The sequence below is a fragment of the Prunus dulcis genome, unplaced genomic scaffold (assembly GCF_902201215.1).
Source record: "Prunus dulcis unplaced genomic scaffold, ALMONDv2, whole genome shotgun sequence".
NCBI classification, from domain to species: Eukaryota; Viridiplantae; Streptophyta; class Magnoliopsida; order Rosales; family Rosaceae; genus Prunus; species Prunus dulcis.
In genome coordinates, this window is record NW_023010081.1 from 6,491 (window position 1) to 26,222 (window position 19,732).

At 39.5% G+C, this 19,732-nt stretch overlaps 1 protein-coding gene and 1 pseudogene across 1 annotated transcript; both read right to left on the reverse strand.

Moving 5' to 3' along the window:
- Positions 1-8,953: 8,953 nt before the first annotated feature.
- Positions 8,954-14,208, reverse strand: LOC117612818. Its single transcript, XM_034341460.1, has 4 exons — positions 13,339-14,208; positions 13,116-13,260; positions 11,438-13,017; positions 8,954-11,209 (listed from the first exon to the last, which is right to left on the reverse strand). The coding sequence occupies exons 1-4, from the start codon at positions 14,206-14,208 to the stop codon at positions 8,954-8,956; spliced, it is 4,851 nt and encodes a 1,616-aa protein (XP_034197351.1).
- A 1,310-nt stretch (positions 14,209-15,518) lies between these two features.
- Positions 15,519-16,712, reverse strand: LOC117612819 (annotated as a pseudogene).
- Positions 16,713-19,732: the final 3,020 nt, after the last annotated feature.

Genomic DNA, 19,732 nt, shown 5'->3' on the forward strand with positions numbered 1-19,732 from the left:
TAGATGCCCAGCTGAACAAACTTGAGAAGCTTAGCTCTACTCATAGCAAGGCCAAGTCCAAGGCTGTGAATGAGGCAATGGAGAGGGTGAGGATCTGGCAATCCACTAAGCTGGAATTGGATGAAAATTGAGAAGCTATTGACCAATTGATGAAGGACCTGGACCTACTGCATAGATAGAACATGGCTTTGAAGCCCATACTTAAGATGAGCCTTGGCTTGGCCAGAAATGTGCTCAACCTTCACGATCGCTATGAGGATCTCAAGCCTACCTTCAAAACCTCTGAGTTCTGCAAGGCTACTCATAAAGCCAACTTGGTCAATTATGCAAAACAGAAGGCAGATCCAATCCAGCCTGGAGTAATCACCAACTACATCCCATTTCTGCCTCTGGGACTTCCACAGTTGTGCAGTTGGTCGATTATGCAGTTGTGCATCCCATTTCTGCCTCTTGGATTGACAGGCCCCTTGGGTTGAGACCCCATGGAAGACCTGTGGATGAAATTGTGGTTCCATTGCTGTCGGTTCTGTAGTTGGAGTAACATATTCATGTAAGAGAGACATGTCATTGCCGCCTCCTTCATTCATATGAGGACTACCAACTTCGTCATTTCCTTCCCCACATTCATTCAACCTACCATTTCGTTTTTTCAGCTGTTCTGTCTCCATCTTCAAATAGTGTTCGATTGAAGTGATTGTCGAAATCCTCCACACACTTTTTATTTTTTTCACACTCCTTCTCATGTTTCAACGACTCCTTCCGTACCATTTCTTTCAAGTCGTGCACTTTGTTTTGAAGTGCTCAATTTGAACTGGCTACCTTTGCCAATTCATTCTTTGTCCTTTGAAAGTCACCCTTCAAAGTGGGTAACTCAGTGGACGAGACTTTATCCTGCATTCAGTTATAATGCAACTGTTACAATACTTACAAAATATCCAAATACAGCTACTGTTTTGCTATTTTATTGTCTAGATATTGACTATATATTGATTATATAGAAGCGCCATTAAGTTTATTATGACGTATATATTGCAAAAAGGTCATGCTTACCTTAGAAGACGACGAAAGGGTAGCAGTTTCGTCAAATTCATCATCTTTTTGTTCAACAAAAGTGTTCGTTTTTTCTTTGGCGTCATCTCCAAACAATTCAACAATTTCTTCACTGTTGTCAGCGCTGTCACCCCAAGTCCAATAGGGCTACTGCTTGTCACTTACACTTGGGCGGAGAAGTTGCACATCAACCTGCAATTTACACATACAAAATATATATCAGTAAACTTATTATATTTTCATATGTATAACATTATCATTAAAAACATAACTAACCTCACGGTTCTCGAATACTTGGCTCATTAGCTCATGAAAACGTGCCGAAGTGCTGCTCCTCCACTGTAGTATACGAGGGATGTGGGCATTCTCTTCGTGCACAACAAAATGCAGTGCTGCCAACGCTGGAAAGACCTCAAAAGCCCAAATCTAGTTTGAAGAATAAAACGTCAATCATTGTAAACAAATTAAATTGAACTTATACATTAATGGAAATTTGCTCACCAGAAGTGCAAAGTCGAAACCTTTGATGTAGTACTCTCTTGGTTTACCACTTGCCGTTGTCTTTGCTTTCTTTTCAAATTTTTTTGTTTTTGTAGCTTTTTGGAAATTTGCTCACCAAAAGTGGCTTTACACCTCCGAAAATACACACCCCCCTGTGGATGCTCTTATTAAGGTCTCCAGCTAACTTGTGCGGCACACTCAACCCCAAAAGGCAAGGGTAAGGCAAAGTTTGTCACTATTCATGTGAATAGTGGCAGCCTTGTCTTTTTTTATTCCACCCCAAAAGGCAATGGCAAGAGCAATTACTATTTACTTTAATTTATTTTCTATTTTTATACTTAAACCATTAATTTTGATGAGCTTTTCAGATAAGATTTTCAGTTGCCACGTGTCAATATTTATTATAAAATTCTCACCTAAAAATTCAGATAACATTTTCGGATAAGATTTTTGGTTGCCACGTGTCCATATTTATTATAAAATTCACATCTCACTCATATCATACAATTGAAATACCTACTCATTCATCATACAATTGAAATACTCCCGATCCTCATAGTTCGACAAAATCGAGTATAAGGACGACTCAACCATTGGCGGAGGCAGTTCCACCAGATCATGATGTGGGGGAGTATTTTCCTTGGGAGGACGTAACAGTGCCATTATTTCCAACACGGAACACACCACTGGAACCGACTATGGGCAAGAAATGAAATTAAAAATGCAAGAAATATATATTAAAAATGACATAAAATTGAATAAAATGGTAACGAATTTTTTTTTACCTTGCCGCCTAGATTTGACCTCTTTAAACGTTTGTCCATGATCCTCCGGCTTCGATGGAAGAGACCATCTGTGTTTTTGCACAAATGGAATTTTGGTGTAGAAAGTGAAAAATATTGGAAGGAGATGAATTTATATATGAAGATTTAGTGTGGAAAGTGAATAATATTGGTTGGTATTTGTAGAAAAAAATTTCTGAATTTTTTGATATTTTTTTAAACTTGTTTGATATTTTTTTCAGCCTTTGGATTGGGCAAGACTTTTTGATTGGAGGCTCCAGGAGAAGCCACATAGCTTGTAGCCGTTGGGCTATATGGGCTGGTGGGTCAGCGCTGATGTCACGCTGAAGTTAGCAGCTTTCAGGCAACAACCCAGTCCATTTTTGCCTGCTAGCTTGCTCGGGCTAGTGGGTCCCATGCCTTGCCCGGGCTAGGTTTGGCACGCTGGAGGTGGAACTCGGGCCCAGGGGGGCTTGTTGCCAAGACAAGGCCCTAGCACTGCACTTGCCCTAATGGGTAGCATTTTTACTCATCTAACTACCATTTTCAAGGCCTGACAAATTCAGGGATGCATCTACATTCTAGGCTATATCAGCTGTAGCTAAATCTAAAAAATAAAAATAAAAATATTAATTTTTGGACGAAAAATCAACAAATTTTGAAAATAATTTAAAACCTCAAAAGTTGTTCGTGTAATTCTTATTGCCGCCGAGGCCTACCAATACAAGCTTTGCTGGAGAGAGAGAGAGAGAGAGAGAGAGAGAGAGAGAGAGAGAGAGAGAGAGAGAGAGAACACAAAAATAATTAGGGTTTAAACTGATATGTTTATTCTTCTCTCAATGAGCGATATATATAGGGTAAAGAGCCAAGTGTTTAAAAGAAATAAGTTTGGGGGTATTGGTAACTAATCAAAAGAGGTAATGAAGTGTGACCAATGTAGTCACCCCTTAGGGTGTTATAAGGAAAAGATCATGGTGATCTAGGGTAAAGAGCCACAAAATTAGGCCAAATAAACAGATATGAAGGTGCTAAAACTATGTTGAAAATATGCTCGTGTATGTGTTCCTTGCTCGTTACAAAGTTCAGCAATCTCTCATGCTCTTACCTGTGCTTTAGTTGTGCTCAAGATGTTGTTATACATCCATGCCTCTTCTTTCATTCAGCCACTACCCTAAGCCTTATTACAACCCTTGTAAAGTCTTTTTGATCCTCGGTATTGTATGGTATTACTGTGGAGAGCTGATTTGATAATGAGCTTATGGGGTTCGTGTTAATGTATGCATTTTGAGTTTTTTTCTTTTGGCTTCCCTTGACAATTTTGTATTAGGACAATCATTGTAGTTTCTCAAGCTCTAAGTTTAGATTAAGAATTATTTCTCTAGGTGTTCTTATCTGCCTACATTCTGATGGAAAACAATGCGTTTGACAAAGGTAAATTCTGCATTACACTACATTGCATTCACTAAATTTTTTAAGATTATGACTAGTCATCTTTCCTTCGTATGACTAGTCATCTTGCATTCGTATGACTAGTCATCTTTCCTTCGTATAACTAGTCAACCTTTGTTTCAATTAGGATTTCCAGCTCACTGTTTCCAGCTGGGGCTTAAGCATTTTTTTGTCCTTTTCTACGAATTTCTCAGCTGCCATGTGTCTATTCTGACCTAGGAATTTTTGGTAAAAGCCAAAGAATTCCTCATTTGGCAGCCGTCACTTTTGGGGACAAGTTTTTGGAAAGTTTCATAGCAAACTTTCGCTTCTTCTTCCTCAAGAGTAACCTTCATATTTTTCATCTTTGAGTTTTCCAAATTGTTTCTTTTTGAAAACTGCATTTGAAATATGAAAACTTCATCTTGCTAGATCAAACACTCTATCATATACATCTAGGTCAGATTCAAGATTGATTTCTTCAAGAGTATGGTTTCTTGAAAAAATTGGTCATTTTCTCCATGAATCCAAATTTCATTTCTGTCTGAGTTAGAGCTTGCAAGCTAGTGCCATGGGATGAAAGAGCTGGAGAATGAGTTGCCATTGCCATGAAGAACTGAGCTTCAAGCTTTGCTAAGTTGGAGAAGAAGATTGCACAAAGGAGGTATAGCTCATCTTCCTAAATAGACCTAGGAACTTCTTGAGCTTGCTAGTGTTCTTTGTAAGAATATTTTTTGCTTAGTGGATTGCCTGGTCGGTTGATGACCCCCAGTTTTTCCCAATGGTGGGTTTCTGGGTGAACAATTTCTGATTTCCATCTCTGTAAATTTTCTGGGTTTGTGTTCTTGATAGTTTACTAGTCATCTGAATTTGTGCGGTTGACTAGTCATCTTTTTCTGCTGTTTGGTGTTTACTTGATTATGTTGTCTTCACACACTTTCACCATAGTTGTTGCTAGCACAGGGGATGCCTAGATTGATGGGTCCTTCTGAGTGCCTAGGTTGTCACTAGTAATTCTCTAGGCCTGCAGGTACATCTTGGTATGCTCTGTGTATGTTATTGTTTGGTATAATTCATATCTAACAGTTGACTAGTCATAAGAGTATTTGGTCAAAGTCTAGAGTGTGTGAAGGTTGTTGCGTTCTTGATTGAATATCTTTTAAATTTATCCCTCGTCACCTAAGTACCAATTTCAGTTCGGAATTCTTAATTTTGCTCTAAGTGTGCGCGCATGTACTTATTTGAGTTGTAGGTGTTGTTCTGATTCGGCATTCACACACTACACTTAAGGATGTCTTTGTAAGCTGCGCATACTCTTGAATTATGTATGGAATTTAGATTTTGATTGTGATTCTTTGAGGATATCTTGTTCTGATTCGGCATTCACACACTACACTTAAGGATGTCTTTGTAAGCTGCGCATACTCTTGAATTATGTATGGAATTTAGATTTTGATTGTGATTCTTTGAGGATATTATTTGGTAGACTAGCTGCTTATTTCCGGTTTTCTAAATGGTCGTTTTATTTTGTTTTACTCGAGGACTAGCAAAATAAAAGCATTATTGGGCAGCTAGAGCGGTTGGCATTTATTGGGCAACTAAGGCAGTTGGGAGCAGCTAAGAGAGATGTGCTTCACCAGCCAAAAGGGAGGAAGAAATTGGCACTCTATAAATGGAGAGTTGATGTTCACCCGTTTTGTTTTTTACTCATGTGATGAAAGGGTCCCCATTGCCTTGAAAACCATTGACTGGTCAACAAGCCAACTTTCTTTAGTGTGCGAGCGTGCCACTGCTAGCAATAAAAAATCCTAACAGACTTCTTTGAAACAGATAACTTGCGCCCCAAGTTACTGATTTATAAATAAGCGATTGTGAATTTGGGTGAGGAATATCTCCCAAGTAAGTTCTTTTCTTGCCTCAGACTGTGAGGACTTCATAATTTATCACAGTATAGAATTGGTAGTTCTGGCCAGAATAGATGATAATAAAGTGGGCTGTTTTAGGCAGAACTCCCTTTTACAAAATTAAAAAGGGAGAAATCAACTCTAGAAAGACAAAAAGATGGCTGGAATCCCATTTTTGCCTAGGTAGAAACTTCTGATTCAGGCTGGAATGAGTATGCCTGTGCTGGACTGAGCTGTTAACAACTTCAACTGCTTAGCTTCAGCTGTAAATCGATACCAAAATTCAATTTGGGCAGAGCTTTAATCCACTTCAAGCCTTGGGAGGCTTTTGAGCAGGCAGAACTGCGGCTTCTTCAGTCTGAAGGGACAGAAGTGGCTAGACTTGAGGACTTAATAAGCTGGAACTGCACTATAAAATTTGTTGAGGTTTTCATATTTTTGAAAACTCAAAACTCTGCTTGTCTTGGCTTTTGCTGAACCAAATTTGTAACGAGAGAAGTGTTGCTTTGAATGACTTATTTCTCTAAGTCTGAACTTTGGAAGTTCTGATCTATAGCTGGCTTCTTTTGTGGCTCAAATGAGCTTTTGGTTGCTCCAGTTTGTTTGAAGGTTCTCAGTGATTAAGTGATCATTTTGAGTTTTTTGCCTTTGGTTGATTTTTTTTGATTGTTTGATTGATTGTTCAATTTTTTATGTCCTTTGCTCTGTTCACCCTCTCTTTATATTTATAAGAAATGTTCTGGAGTAGGCTTTCTTTCTTTTAATAATGGGCGGCAAAATTCTCAAAAGATCTTTCATTTTTAAAATACAAAGAAGAAGGGGTTTTTATCAATTCTGGCAGATAGGCTCTCAATAGTCAGTTCTTTTAAGACCAATCACTTCTCTGTTTTTTGGAAGAGAACCTAACCCCTCTTTAATTCCAACTGCCCCTTTGTGAGAGCTCAAACTGTGATGTTCAGTTTGCTTTTCAAGTTTGAAAAACTCCCTGTTTTCTTGCTTATCTCTTTTTGAGAACTTGGTCTGCATATCCCTTGAAAGATGGTGCTTTCTTTGGAGTAGAAACAATATCTCTAAATATATAAAAGGGTTTTGATCTTCTGGTGGCAGAGATTTCAGAGACGTCCCTTCTTTTTGCTTGCCTCTATCAACTCTTTATCAACCCAGTTGAAATTGTTGACTTTCCTAAATCAGAGAAAAAGATTCACGTGGGTCTGTTTCTTTTTGGGCTCCTTCTTCTCTTTTAATCATGCTCAAGCCCTTTTGATTTTTCTGGAGCCATGGGCTGCTTGCTTTTTTTTCTTTTTCGAGGCCCAAGTTTATTTGTAGAGTCCAGACTGCTTGGGCCCTGTGGTTTGCCTTGTTGTTTTTGGGCTTTTGGGCTGGGTGTGCCAAATTAGGCCCAAACCGCTGCACACTCATTCAAGAGGGAGAGAGAGAGACAGAGACAGATTCATTTCATCCATTACTCACGCATTTAAATTCACCACAAAAAGAAAAGAGAGCTAGTTGCAAAGGAGGGAGAGCTTGGAGCTGTCCTAGGAACTACCTTGCTACCACCAGCTAGTTCTTCTATTCTCTTTTTCCTATCTATGTATTTCTTATTTTCTGTATTCATAGTTATGTCTAACTAATCCATTTAGTTAGGGTTTAGGATGAAGCCCTCATCATGAATATTCATTATAGTTAATTGATTTCCTTACTTTCATTATCAAGTTGTTAATCTCCAGTCTATTATGTGCTTGATGTATGTTTTCTTGGAGTAGCTAACTAGGATTTTATGCATCTAGCATATGTTGGAAAGGGGTTTAGATTCACCAATTCTATTCTCCTTTCACAAGCAACACATGAATGGCCTAAGAATCATTCAAGGGGTTAATAACCATAGGTTGACTAGGATAGATACCATGTTCTAGGACTTGTGTAATTATTATATCTCAAGGAGCTTAATGACTCTTGTATGCTTTATTCTAAGTAGAGACCATGCTTAGGTTGCATATTAGAGATCACGTGTTGTGTAGATACCATGCACAATCACATGCTTTAGAAGAATCATGCATCCTGCACCTAGATACCATAAGCTTGTATGCAATAATCTATTGTTGATGAAGCTTGAGTCAATGTCTGTGCATTCATAACTTGGATAGGAACACTAATAGTCGATTCCAAGGCTCTAACACCTCTCAATCATTGTTTCACAACTTGTTGATTGTTGCCAGTGTTTACTTTCCATCACTTTCTTTTCACTTTCATGTCACTATTTCAACAACAAAACCCTTAATTTCGAGTGCGTGTGTGGTGCTAGGATTTTGTCCTAGACCTTGAGTAATTAGCAAGAGGCATTGTTCAATTCGACTTTTCCTTTAGTTAGTTAGTCAATTTCTTTGTTTTATGTTTTTCTAGCATCCTAAGTAATTTAACTTGGAACCAAGTTACCATTCTCCGTGAGATCGACCTCATATTTACATAAGCTATACTATAAATGATTCGTGCACTTGCGAGAATTAAAGTTATTGTTTTTAAAAACTCATTTTAGTTATAAGAATAGGACCAACATTGGTCATAAGAGATGTTTTTATGATTTGAGTCCTTCGTAACTGGAAATCCAGTTGGTAATCGTCTTCTTCCGATCTTAGTGGATATTATCCAGCTCGCTTTTCTTGTTGGGAGAGAAAGCGGTCAAGTCGCCATTAATGGTGACAATCCTTCTTCAGACCCTCACGTGGGTCGATGTGCAACGGTTACCAATTTTCTTAACTTTTAGTGTGGACCAAAGTTAGGGCCCCTTAGCACTATGGGCTCCTACAAAGTTTTTACCCACCGTTGGCCCAAAATCAAAACGATCTTTTTGTCTTTTCTAGAGGAAATATATTGGACTTGGGCTTAATAAACCTTTTTTCAGAATTAGACCATTTTTTGCCCATTTTCCAAATATGGTACAAACACTAACTTTAATCTTGAATAAGCTACATGCCTACCAAAGGCAACAAAACACAGAATGAATGTCGTTAACTTACTCAGCAAAGCACTGATGAATGCTTATTTCCCAACATTTGCTGAGCCCTATAGAGACCGTGTAATGTAAACTATCAGATACAATATATTTCTCAAATAATGAAAATATTATTGTTGATAAATTAGAGCGGAGTAAAAGATTAGTACTCATTTTAAAACCAAAGGATAATCAATTGATAAGGAAAAACGACGACAACTGTTTTCCCTCTTGTTACATGTATTTTTTTTTTTTTTTTTGGTGAACTGGGGGGGAAAACCCCAAACACACAAAACAAACTAGCCAACACAAATCAAGCGGGGTCTAGACACCCCTAACAAATCATCCACCAAAGAAGCCCCAACCCAACTTGGGGCCTCATCAAAAATGCAGATACCAAGATCTAAGTTATAACTCCAAGCAGCCAGTTGAAATGCAACACTGTTTTTCTCCCTAAAAATATGATGAAGGCTGCAATTCTCAAGCTTATGCATTAATTGCCAACAACTAGAGACCAAAGAAGCAAGAAGGTGCAAAGTAAGAAAATCATGCTGCTGAACAAGCTGGATAGCAACAGCCGAATCCATCTCAACGATAAGGTTATTAAACCCTTTCTCAACAGCCATCCTCAGACCAAAAAACAAGCCCCATAATTCAGCCTCTAGAATCTGCCCTTTTCCCAAATTAATTGCAAAACCACTACACCAATCACCAGAAACATCACGCAGCACACCTCCAGCACCAATATGGCCAGAAGCAACTTTCCTAGAGCCATCAACATTCAGTTTAAAGACCCCAGCAGGAGGAGGTTCCCAAGCAAACCAAGCCTCAACCTTAGCACACTTGATAGAAGAAACAATAGAAGCTTTAAACCATTCCTTCACAGCAGCAGTAATAATCTGTATAGAGTCAAAAGCCAATTCTTCATCACCATGAAACACATAGAAATTCCTCCATTTCCATATGTACCAACATGTGAAAACAAAAACCAAATTCCAGGGAAAACCATCAGCCCAAACAATCTTCGACATCAAGTTTACTTTAAGCCAAGGCTGAAAGTCCATAGTAAAAAATCCAGCACTTTGACTAGAATTAAGAAGAGCATTCCACACCTTCCTAGCCTTAACACAATCACGAAGAATATGAAGAACAGACTCCACAGGCCAGTGACAAGAACCACAAGAAGCATCCAAAGACAGCTGTCTTCTAGCTCTTTGCTCATTAGAAAGAATTTTTCCTTGAAAAACAAGCCAAAAGAAAATATGCAACTTGGGAGGAATCTTAAGCTTCCACAAAAACTTCCAATCAACATCAGAGCAACCCTCAAAAAGCATATTATAAGCAGATTTTACAGAGAAAATCCCATTGGGAGAAAACTTCCAAATTTGAGCATCCTGAATCCCACTATTAAACCCCACAGGATAGCTAATAACTCGTTGGACCAGATCATTAGGTAAAGCAGCCCTTAGTTTCTCCATATCCCACCAACCATTTTTGTAAAAACTGGAAATAACAGAATCTGGGTCACAAATATGCACACAACTATCATTTTGGTTTAAAGGAGCATCAAAAACCCAATTATCCTTCCAAAAACTAACAGTACCACCATCCCCAATTCTCCATAACATACCCTTCCTTAGAAGAGCAGCCCCATGTAGCACACCTCTCCATGTAGAAGAACAATCCTGCCTAAAAATCACAGAATCATCAAGAATAGAATGGCCTTTAAGGTATTTAGCCTCATAAATCTTTGCCCACAATCCTTCATCCTTAATATGCAACCTCCAACCAATCTTGGCTAACAAAGCTTGATTCATAGCACCAGTTTTTTTAAAGCCCAACCCCCCTTTACTCTTAGGCCTACAAACAAGATCCCACTGACAAAGATGGACCCTGCTCATTTTCTCACTCCCACCCCAAAAAAAATTTCGATTTAATTTATCAAGTGCATCACACACACTAGTAGGCAGTTTAGCAGTTTGCATTGCATAAACAGGTACAGCCGAAGTAACAGATTGAATAAGGGTAGCTCTACCAGCTAAAGAAAGAAATTTACCCTTCCAAGCAGCAAGTCTTTTATGCACTTTGTCAATTAAGCTACTATAAGTCCTTTTATCAATTCGAGAATGCAATAGAGGCATGCCCAGGTACCTTCCAAGATCTTCAGTTAGAGGAGAGCCACAAATACAACTGATTTCCTTAGCTATCTCCTTACAGGTGTTAGGAGAACAGAAGATAGCAGATTTATCAAAATTTACTGTTTGACCAGAGGCTTGACAAAAAACCTCCAAGCAATTCTTCAAAACTCTAGCTTGATTAGAGGTAGCTTCAGCAAACAAAACTAAGTCATCAGCAAAAAAGAGGTGAGAGACAGCAGGCCCAGCTTGAGAGGACTTAACAGGTCTCCATTTACCCATCCGAACATCCTCAAAAATAATATGGGACAACTTTTCAATACACAACACAAACAAATATGGAGACAAAGGGTCCCCTTGTCTAATACCACTCTTAGGTTGGAAAGAATCAGTGAGCTCTCCATTGATACATATTTGATACTTCACAGTAGAAACACAACTCATGATCAACTTAATTAGATTGAGAGGCAGACCCAACTCCACAAGCACATGCTCAATAAAATTTCAATTTAGGCGGTCATAAGCCTTAGAGAGATCAATTTTCCAAGCCATGAACCCTTTTTTACCCTTTGACAATTTAAACTTATGCATCAATTCTTGAGCAATAAGAATATTATCAGTAATATGTCTACCAGGAACAAAACTAACCTGATTAGGGCTTATGAGATTGGGTAAGATAGTTCTGAGCCTGGCAACAATAACCTTGGATATCACTTTATACAAAGTAGAACACAAGCTGATAGGGCGAAACTGCACCATTGACAAAGGACTTTCCACCTTAGGCACAAGAGTAATAAGAGTCATATTAAGCTTCTTAGGAATTGCACACTCATGAAAAGCCTCAATCACCATCTGAAAGATATCTTCACCACAACGATTCCACTGGCTTTGATAAAAACAAGCAGGAAAACCATCTATCCCAGGGGCTTTTAGTCCTCCAATATTAAACAGACTAGCTTTAACTTCCTCCAAAGCAACTGGTCTATTTAAAAGCCTCAAATCAGCCACATCTATGCCAGGAAACAAATTAGGAAAACCAATCTCAGAGTCCACCACATGATCATTAGAAAACAAGTCTGAAAAATAAGCCACAGCTAAAGCTTTAATTCCCACTGCCTCCTCAACCCAATCACCAGCAATATTCTTAAGTCTTTCAATTTTATTTCTCCTCCTCCTAATAATAGTTGAAAGATGGAAAAACTTTGTATTTCTATCACCCTTCTGCGACCAATTAATCCTGGATTTTTGCCTCCAAAATAAAGCTTCTTGTTCCAGAACATCATTAAACTCCTTAACTAACTCAGGTTCCAAATTACTAAGGAAACGATTTGGACCCATACACAAAGATTTTTGGATACCATCAATGCGAGCCAACAACCTATTCTTCCTCTGCCTCAGATGACCAAACACTTGAATATTCCATTGCTTCAGAGGAGCAATTAAAGCATAAGACTTATCTAGAGCAGATCCAATAACAGGCCCCCAAGAAGCATCAAAAACATCCTGAAATTTCTCATGTTGGAGCCACATAGCTTCAAACCTGAAAGGTCTGGAAGGGGGGGAAGAAATAAAACAAGAAGCCAAGCAAATTTTGATGGGACTATGATCTGATTTTGTCCTCGGGAGATGTCTCACGGTTGCTTTACCAAAAAACCTTCGCCAACTCAAATTACAAATAGCTCTGTCCAACCTTTCAAAAAAATTTTTATTAGTCCAAGTGTATTTGGATCCATAAAAACTCAAGTCCACCATATCATGGTTGTCAAACCAGTTTTTAAACCCTTTTAATCTGCATAAAGAAGCTCCTCCTAACTTATCTTCAAATCTCAACATCTCATTAAAGTCACCAGCAATTAACCAAGGCATATTATGATTAGCACCAACAAAGGAAAGATAGTCCCATAATTTCTCTCGCTTAGCAATACAAGGATGAGCATACACAGCAGTAAACATCCAGGGATTTTGACCAGGCCAACAGACACAAGCAGAAATAGATTGAGCTGAGGTACCAACAATATCAACTGTGACTTTACTAGCATTCCATAATAACCACAAGCCACCAGAGAAACCACTGGCATCCACAATTTCATAATTGGAAAACCCCAAAGAATTAACCACAGCAATAGCCTTCCTACCACTGATTCTAGGCTCACAAATGAAAAGTATATCCATATGATGAGAACGACTCAAATTCATCACAGTAGTCTTAAACTTAGTGCACGCAGCACCTCGAGCATTCCAACTAATAATATTCATAAAAAAAAATTTGCTAAAAGATAAACAGTCACTAAGGGTAAACCCTTTACTTAAGCATCAAAAGCCATACCTTCAACAATGTTGAAGGTAATACCAGTCAAATTTTCACCAGAAGTGCTAGTTTGGCCCTCAACCAAATCCATCTTCGCAAGTTGCCCCAGCTGGTCAGTCCTTCTAGGCACAAGAACATTATCATCATCATAGTCAGAAGCATCCTCATGAAAAATAGTATCCTCATCATGAGATTCAGACTATGTTGTTATGTTTGGAGGTTGATGCCCAAAAATATAAACCCCTTTCTCTTGGTGACTATGTTGACCATCACCCCAACTCTCCAAATGCTCAGTGACAGCACTAAGAGTAGAAGGCTTCCTACCACCAACAACCATATTACGAGAATATCGAGAGGCCCCCATTGTAAACTTAACAGAAGAGCCCGAACTCTTATCCAACACCTTACTATTAGAGACTTTCTGCACATTCTTATTGGAGATATCATTCAGAACAGGCCTAGAACCCGAATTAGCATGTTTAAACTTAGTCCAAACTTTCTTACCAACTTCCACCACAGATTTAAAAATAGGGACAACCTTCGTCGGAACTTGGTTAACATTATTGAGCCCACTTATGTCAAAATCTTCACCAATCTCATTAAGAGCATCAAAACGAGACCCTTTGTTCCTACCACCAGAACCCTGCCCAGGAACATCCTTACGAATATTTTTTGGTCGCCTTCTAGATTGCACATTCATCCAAGGGCCTCGCAAGCTATCCTCAGCTATCTTCACAGTTTCTGTAACCTCAACAGAGTCATGATTCATAGGTCCCACTCCTGCACCTTGAGCTTTCCCTGCCTCATCTGACAAATTCACAGATTTCAAAGTACAACTCTCCCTTTTATGACCATAACACCCACATAGATAACAAATATCAGGTAATCCCTCATACTCAATATTGTACCAGTGTTGATTTATTTGCACAAAGGCATCAAGAGGCTTAGTTAGGTCCAACTCCACACATAAACGAGCAAACTTACCCCTATTTTGCGAAGTAGTCAACGAATCAATTTTCAGCAATTTACCAAGAAGGTTGCCAATCCTCCTAAGGGACCAAACATCAAAACATTCAAGCTGTATGGCAGATACTCTAATCCAAGCAGCCATTCTTGTGATGTGCGCAGTGGAAGGGCAGAAACCAGGCCGCCAAATTGTTGTATGGTTAAGTATTGCCCCGCAATCATCCAAGGCCCTCCATTAACACAAAATTTAAGTCCTCTTCCAGATCAAATCTCACAACAAAATAATCATTCACCAAGTCAATAAACTTCCACCCTCCCACCAAACTCCATTTTTGAGCTAAGCGATCATGAAGGTAGTTATACGTATGAGAGCGACCAAGGAGCTTAATGATCAAAGCATTTTTTCAAGGTTCACAAAATCGAGCCATAGCACGATCAGAGAACTGTATACTCGGCCCACGCTCACCACGAGAGATGAACACATCATCCTCATCATTCAAACCCTCATAATCAGTATCCAAGCAGTTAATATCAATCCCCACATTTTTGGTCATATTAACTTTATTCATCAGTTTATCACGAAAGCTATGAATATCAGATAAGAAATTAGGCACCTTATTACCATTAGATTCATTCAACATATCAACCATCGGCCTAGGAATATGCTCAGATTCTGGCATCAGATCCATTTTAGTTGCTTGCATCAACCCCTGCATCGAATTGGGATTGGAATCAGACTCCACATCGTACTCAGAATCGCAATCCGCAGCAGCCCGAACCCTCTTCGTCACACGAGAAAGCTTGGGAAAGACACCAGGGGATCCTTCCTCCATGGGCAATTGAAATTCAAGCAGACGTACACTTAGGAAACAATAGATCGGCAGCCGAAAACCACCGCAACGGCAGTTCCCAGTAAGAAGAGTCGCAAAGATTCCGTACCACTCAATGCTCTCTCTAGAAAGCTAAACCTCCATTCTCTCCCCCATTGCAGATTTCAACATAGTACAAAAGATCCTCTTGTTACATGTATTTGTTAGCATTTACAGACTATGATCTGCCATGTTTAGTTTTGGATTATTGATGGATGGAGCTCATGTAGGAAGTAAAAATGTAAAGAGAAAACTTGGAGAAGAAGAAGATGAAAGATCAGTCTATTATCTCACTTAGTCATGCACAATCTGTGCATGCCAATATAACAGTTAGGAAAACAGAATATTCCTTCTTACATCATCCAATCTAACCAATGATTAACTACCCTATGAGATAGCTACACTTGGCACAATTCTACTACACCTAAGAATACATCTCAGCTGTCCATTTGGACTGTGATCCAATGGCTCACAATTTAAGCAATAAACTCAGCTAAATCTCTTATACTTTAACAGTATTATGTACACAATTGTTCAGGTCTCAAAATGTTTTAGAATCACTTGACATAAACTTCCACTTAAGAGACTAACCAGAACAGTCCCGCCCCTGCACCAAGAAACAGCCAAAGAATTCAGGTTGAAATAAATTCAAATGATACACAGTAATATTTTGTTTCATAGAATAGCAAGTAAACAATAGGTCATCCTATTTACTCAGCTAGCTTTAATTTCTGTTATCAATTAGTCCAGTTAATGAACTTCACACATGTACATGCGCACAAGCACAAAAAGAGAAGTAAAGAACCTTATTCTCCTTTTGGATCTCAAACTCAATAGAGCCCTAATCCCAACTACATGGGACCAGTTTTCTCATCAAGAATTCCAGGAAAATCTTTAGATTGATAATATTATAAATAAATAAAAGCATAGTCAAGGAAACGAATCTTGCTTTCTTCTTTACAGTGGCCTCTACAACCCAATCACCAATACAATTAAAATCAGTCCCTTTGGGACGTAAATCAACCTGATATTAGAAAGTATAATCAAGTAGAAAAGTCGCTTACATCAATATCACATTGAAGAAGCAACAGCAGGCAGTTTAATACCTTAGTAATCACTAATATTATAGGATTTGAAACAGCCAAAAATCTACCATTGAAGTCCACAATATCAACCTATACGCGAGTAACCGATTAAGACAGAGAATTTTAACATTCCTCAAGGCAACTCTCTTAATTCATAGCAAGGCAAATGTTAGAAAGTAGTTTACCAATTTAACTATCAATGCTCTCCCATGGCGCAGGTAGGCCAGATTCTCTCGAAGCTGTTCAGCCAAAATGAACTGTTTCCAGCCAGAATAACCCCAATTCCCACCAACAGCAGTTATCATGTGTCCGTGAGATAGAAGCTTGCACCATTTACAATTTGGTGGTGCATCTTCTTCTGCACATTGACATTTGGTAGTGCTTTTCTTGATTTGAAATGAATGAACTGAACTTTAACTTAAATACTGACAGCGAAATTACAACCCAATTCAGTAAAAGCATTTTGGACTTGGAAGCAAGAACTAAACTTTTAACTTAAAACGCCAGCAGCAAAATCGCAACCCAATTCAGTAGCAAAAAAAATTGCAATCCGATTAACAAAAGAAATGAAATTAAAGTAATACAAGCATAATTTATACCAATGCGTAGGTCTCGGGGTCCGAATAACCCGGAGCATCAGGCTCCGAAGTCTGTAACGGAAAAACATTAAGATAAAAAGATTTCCGAAAAAACATTAGTCTTACATAACAAACAAACTACAAATGTTACAGAAGGAACAATAACTAATGACTAATGCTAATAACATAATAAATTAAACAGATCATAAAGACTTGTAAAACACAACCACAATAAAGCCTTTGTATAATTATCAAAAGCAACTCTGTTATTTTCAAATTTTTTATAAAATTAATCTCTCCTTGAGAATTTGCAGGACCAATTGTCAGTCTTGTTGGTAATTATGCGTTGGTGTTGAATAACCAATTGTCAAGATTTTTGGCATTCCGTGCCATTTATTTAGATGGGGTATGTCTCTCCGGAGCAATGAGCAACTGAAGTTGCTTTGGAATAAGTATTTTTGAGTTTTCTTCATTATCCTTGTAATGCTTTTGCTTTGTGATGCTAGTTCTTGCACTCTAAATTTGTTCAGTATTCTTTGTGATTATAGATTGCATTTTTTCCACATAGTACACGCATCAGGTCAGAGGAAGCAACAAAGTAAATTATCATATTTATAAACTAAAAAAGATAAAATTTATTTTTTTATTTTTTAAAAAGTGTCAAAAAGGAAACACCAGATATGAACTTCAAATGGTTATTACAATTCATCATATGAGATATAAGTTTTGGATCAAAATATTGGAGGCTTTTAAAATAAGGAGACCCATCCGATCATTTCTGTGAGATCCCACATCGACCAAACGGAGAGGGGGTGATGTGCCTTATATGGCACACCTCGCATCCTCATAGCGTGAGGCCTTTTGGGAGCTCACTGGCTTTGGGTTCGTAGGAACTCCAAAGTTAAGCGAGTTGGAGGCTGGAGCAATCCAAGGATGGGTGACCACCCTGGGAAGTTGCTTCGTGAGCTCCCAGAAACAAAACCGTGCGGGCTGGTGAGAATGTAGCCAGGCCCAAAGCGGACAATATCGCGCTACGGCGGAGCCGGTCCGGGGTGTGACAGTTTGGTATCAGAGCCACTCTGCCGTGTGGTGCGAGTGTGCCGACGAGGACGCCGGATCCCTTAAGGGGGGTGGATTGTGAGATCCCACATCGACCAAACGGAGAGGGGGTGATGTGCCTTATATGGCACACCTCGCATCCTCATAGCGTGAGGCCTTTTGGGAGCTCACTGGCTTCGGGTTCGTAGGAACTCCGAAGTTAAGCGAGTTGGAGGCTGGAGCAATCCCAGGATGGGTGACCACCCTAGGGAAGTTGCTTCGTGAGCTCCCAGAAACAAAACCGTGCGGGCTGGTGAGAATGTAGCCAGGCCCAAAGCGGACAATATCGCTCTACGGCGGAGCCGGTCCGGGGTGTGACAGTTTGGTATCAGAGCCACTCTGCCGTGTGGTGCGAGTGTGCCGACGAGGACGTCGGATCCCTTAAGGGGGTGGATTGTGAGATCCCACATCGACCAAACGGAGAGGGGGTGATGTGCCTTATATGGCACACCTCGCATCAAATAGTGGGAGGCCTTTTGGGAGCTCACTGGCTTTGGGTTCGTAGGAACTCCGAAGTTAAGCGAGTTGGAGGTTGGAGCAATCCCAGGATGGGTGACCACCCTGGGAAGTTGCTTCGTGAGCTCCCAGAAACAAAACCGTGCGGGCTGGTGAGAATGTAGCCAGGCCCAAAGCGGACAATATCGCGCTACGGCGGAGCCGGTCCGGGGTGTGACAATTTCAATGAGGGGTTATAGTAGGGTTCGTCATTGGGCCGGGCCGGACCGAGCGGAGGTTTCAAAGGACTAGGCCCAGGCCCGCCGATGGGCATTTTATTTTATTTTTGTTACAAATTTTTTAGAAAACCTATTTAAAATATAACAATAAATTTATTAATTCATAAAACATATTACATTGTTTCATTAAGGTTATTGAGTGCATCACTATAAAATATGTACATCCCAACTAGGTTGCCACCTCGGACAATCTACTTGCCGAATGGGAGGAGTCCTCGACCGCACTCTCTAAAAAGAGGAAGGTTCATGCCAGGCCCTCTAAAGATTAAGCTGGAACCTCATAGGCAAGGGATGTGTCTCCACTAAGAAAAAAGCCAAGAGTTCATTATGTTGTGATCAAATCTTCTTCGAAAGAGGTCTCATTTGCTAATGTCAAGCACCTCGTTGGTGTGGATAGTAAGAAGATTGGTGGCATGCAAAATGTTCGGGATATTCCGCTCAAGTCTCCAATTGACAATCCTAGAACCTGCAATCTGCCCTACAAAGATGTCCATTCCTGAAGAGGTTCACCTGTCGAGAAGCAAAGAGATGTTGGCATTCTTCCACTAAGCTTGAGTTGTCCACACCAATCAAGGGATGAGGATTGAACTGGGAGGACTGCTCCTCCACCTAACCATGGCGATCCAACTATCAAGCCAAGAGCAATCAAACATAAAGTTGATTCAATGTCATGGACTCCTTTGCAGGCGAGGATAACAGTGGCTAAGAAGGCTAGAGAGTCATCTACTCGGGCGAAGGATTCTTCGAAAACTCAAACAGCTGGTCCAAAGGTTGACAAGTGCAACTTCACAAAGGATGTATGTGTGTATGATCTGATCGTGACGAACTTTTTATCAAGCCCGTCTACTTGCATCAAGCTAGTTGATCATATATATCAGGTTAGTGATCTTGGCATGTTCTCAAATCTTTCCTTGAAAAAGCAAAAGGAAGTGGTTGTCTATTTACTTCAAAAATGTGTAGTTTTGGTTGTTGAGGCCATTCGAAATTTGTCTGATGTTGCCTCCTCCTTCTGCTTAGCTTAGTGAGTTGGAGAAAAAGAATGTTGATCTGACTGGCAAGCTCTCGGCAGAGCAGATCCGCCATGAAACAAGGGTGTCTGAAATGAATGATAGCATGTATGTGCTGAAAAGTTTCCTTGATAAAAAAAGATAGTGAACTCAATTCTTCTGTAGCTGCTCTGCATAGCCGTAAGGAAGCTTTCTTCCATCACGAGCGCAAAAATGCTGACATGACTTTAAGCTATGACAAACTTCTAGCCAAGCTTAAACCCTATCACAAAGCTACATGGCAATCCAAGTTTGAGGT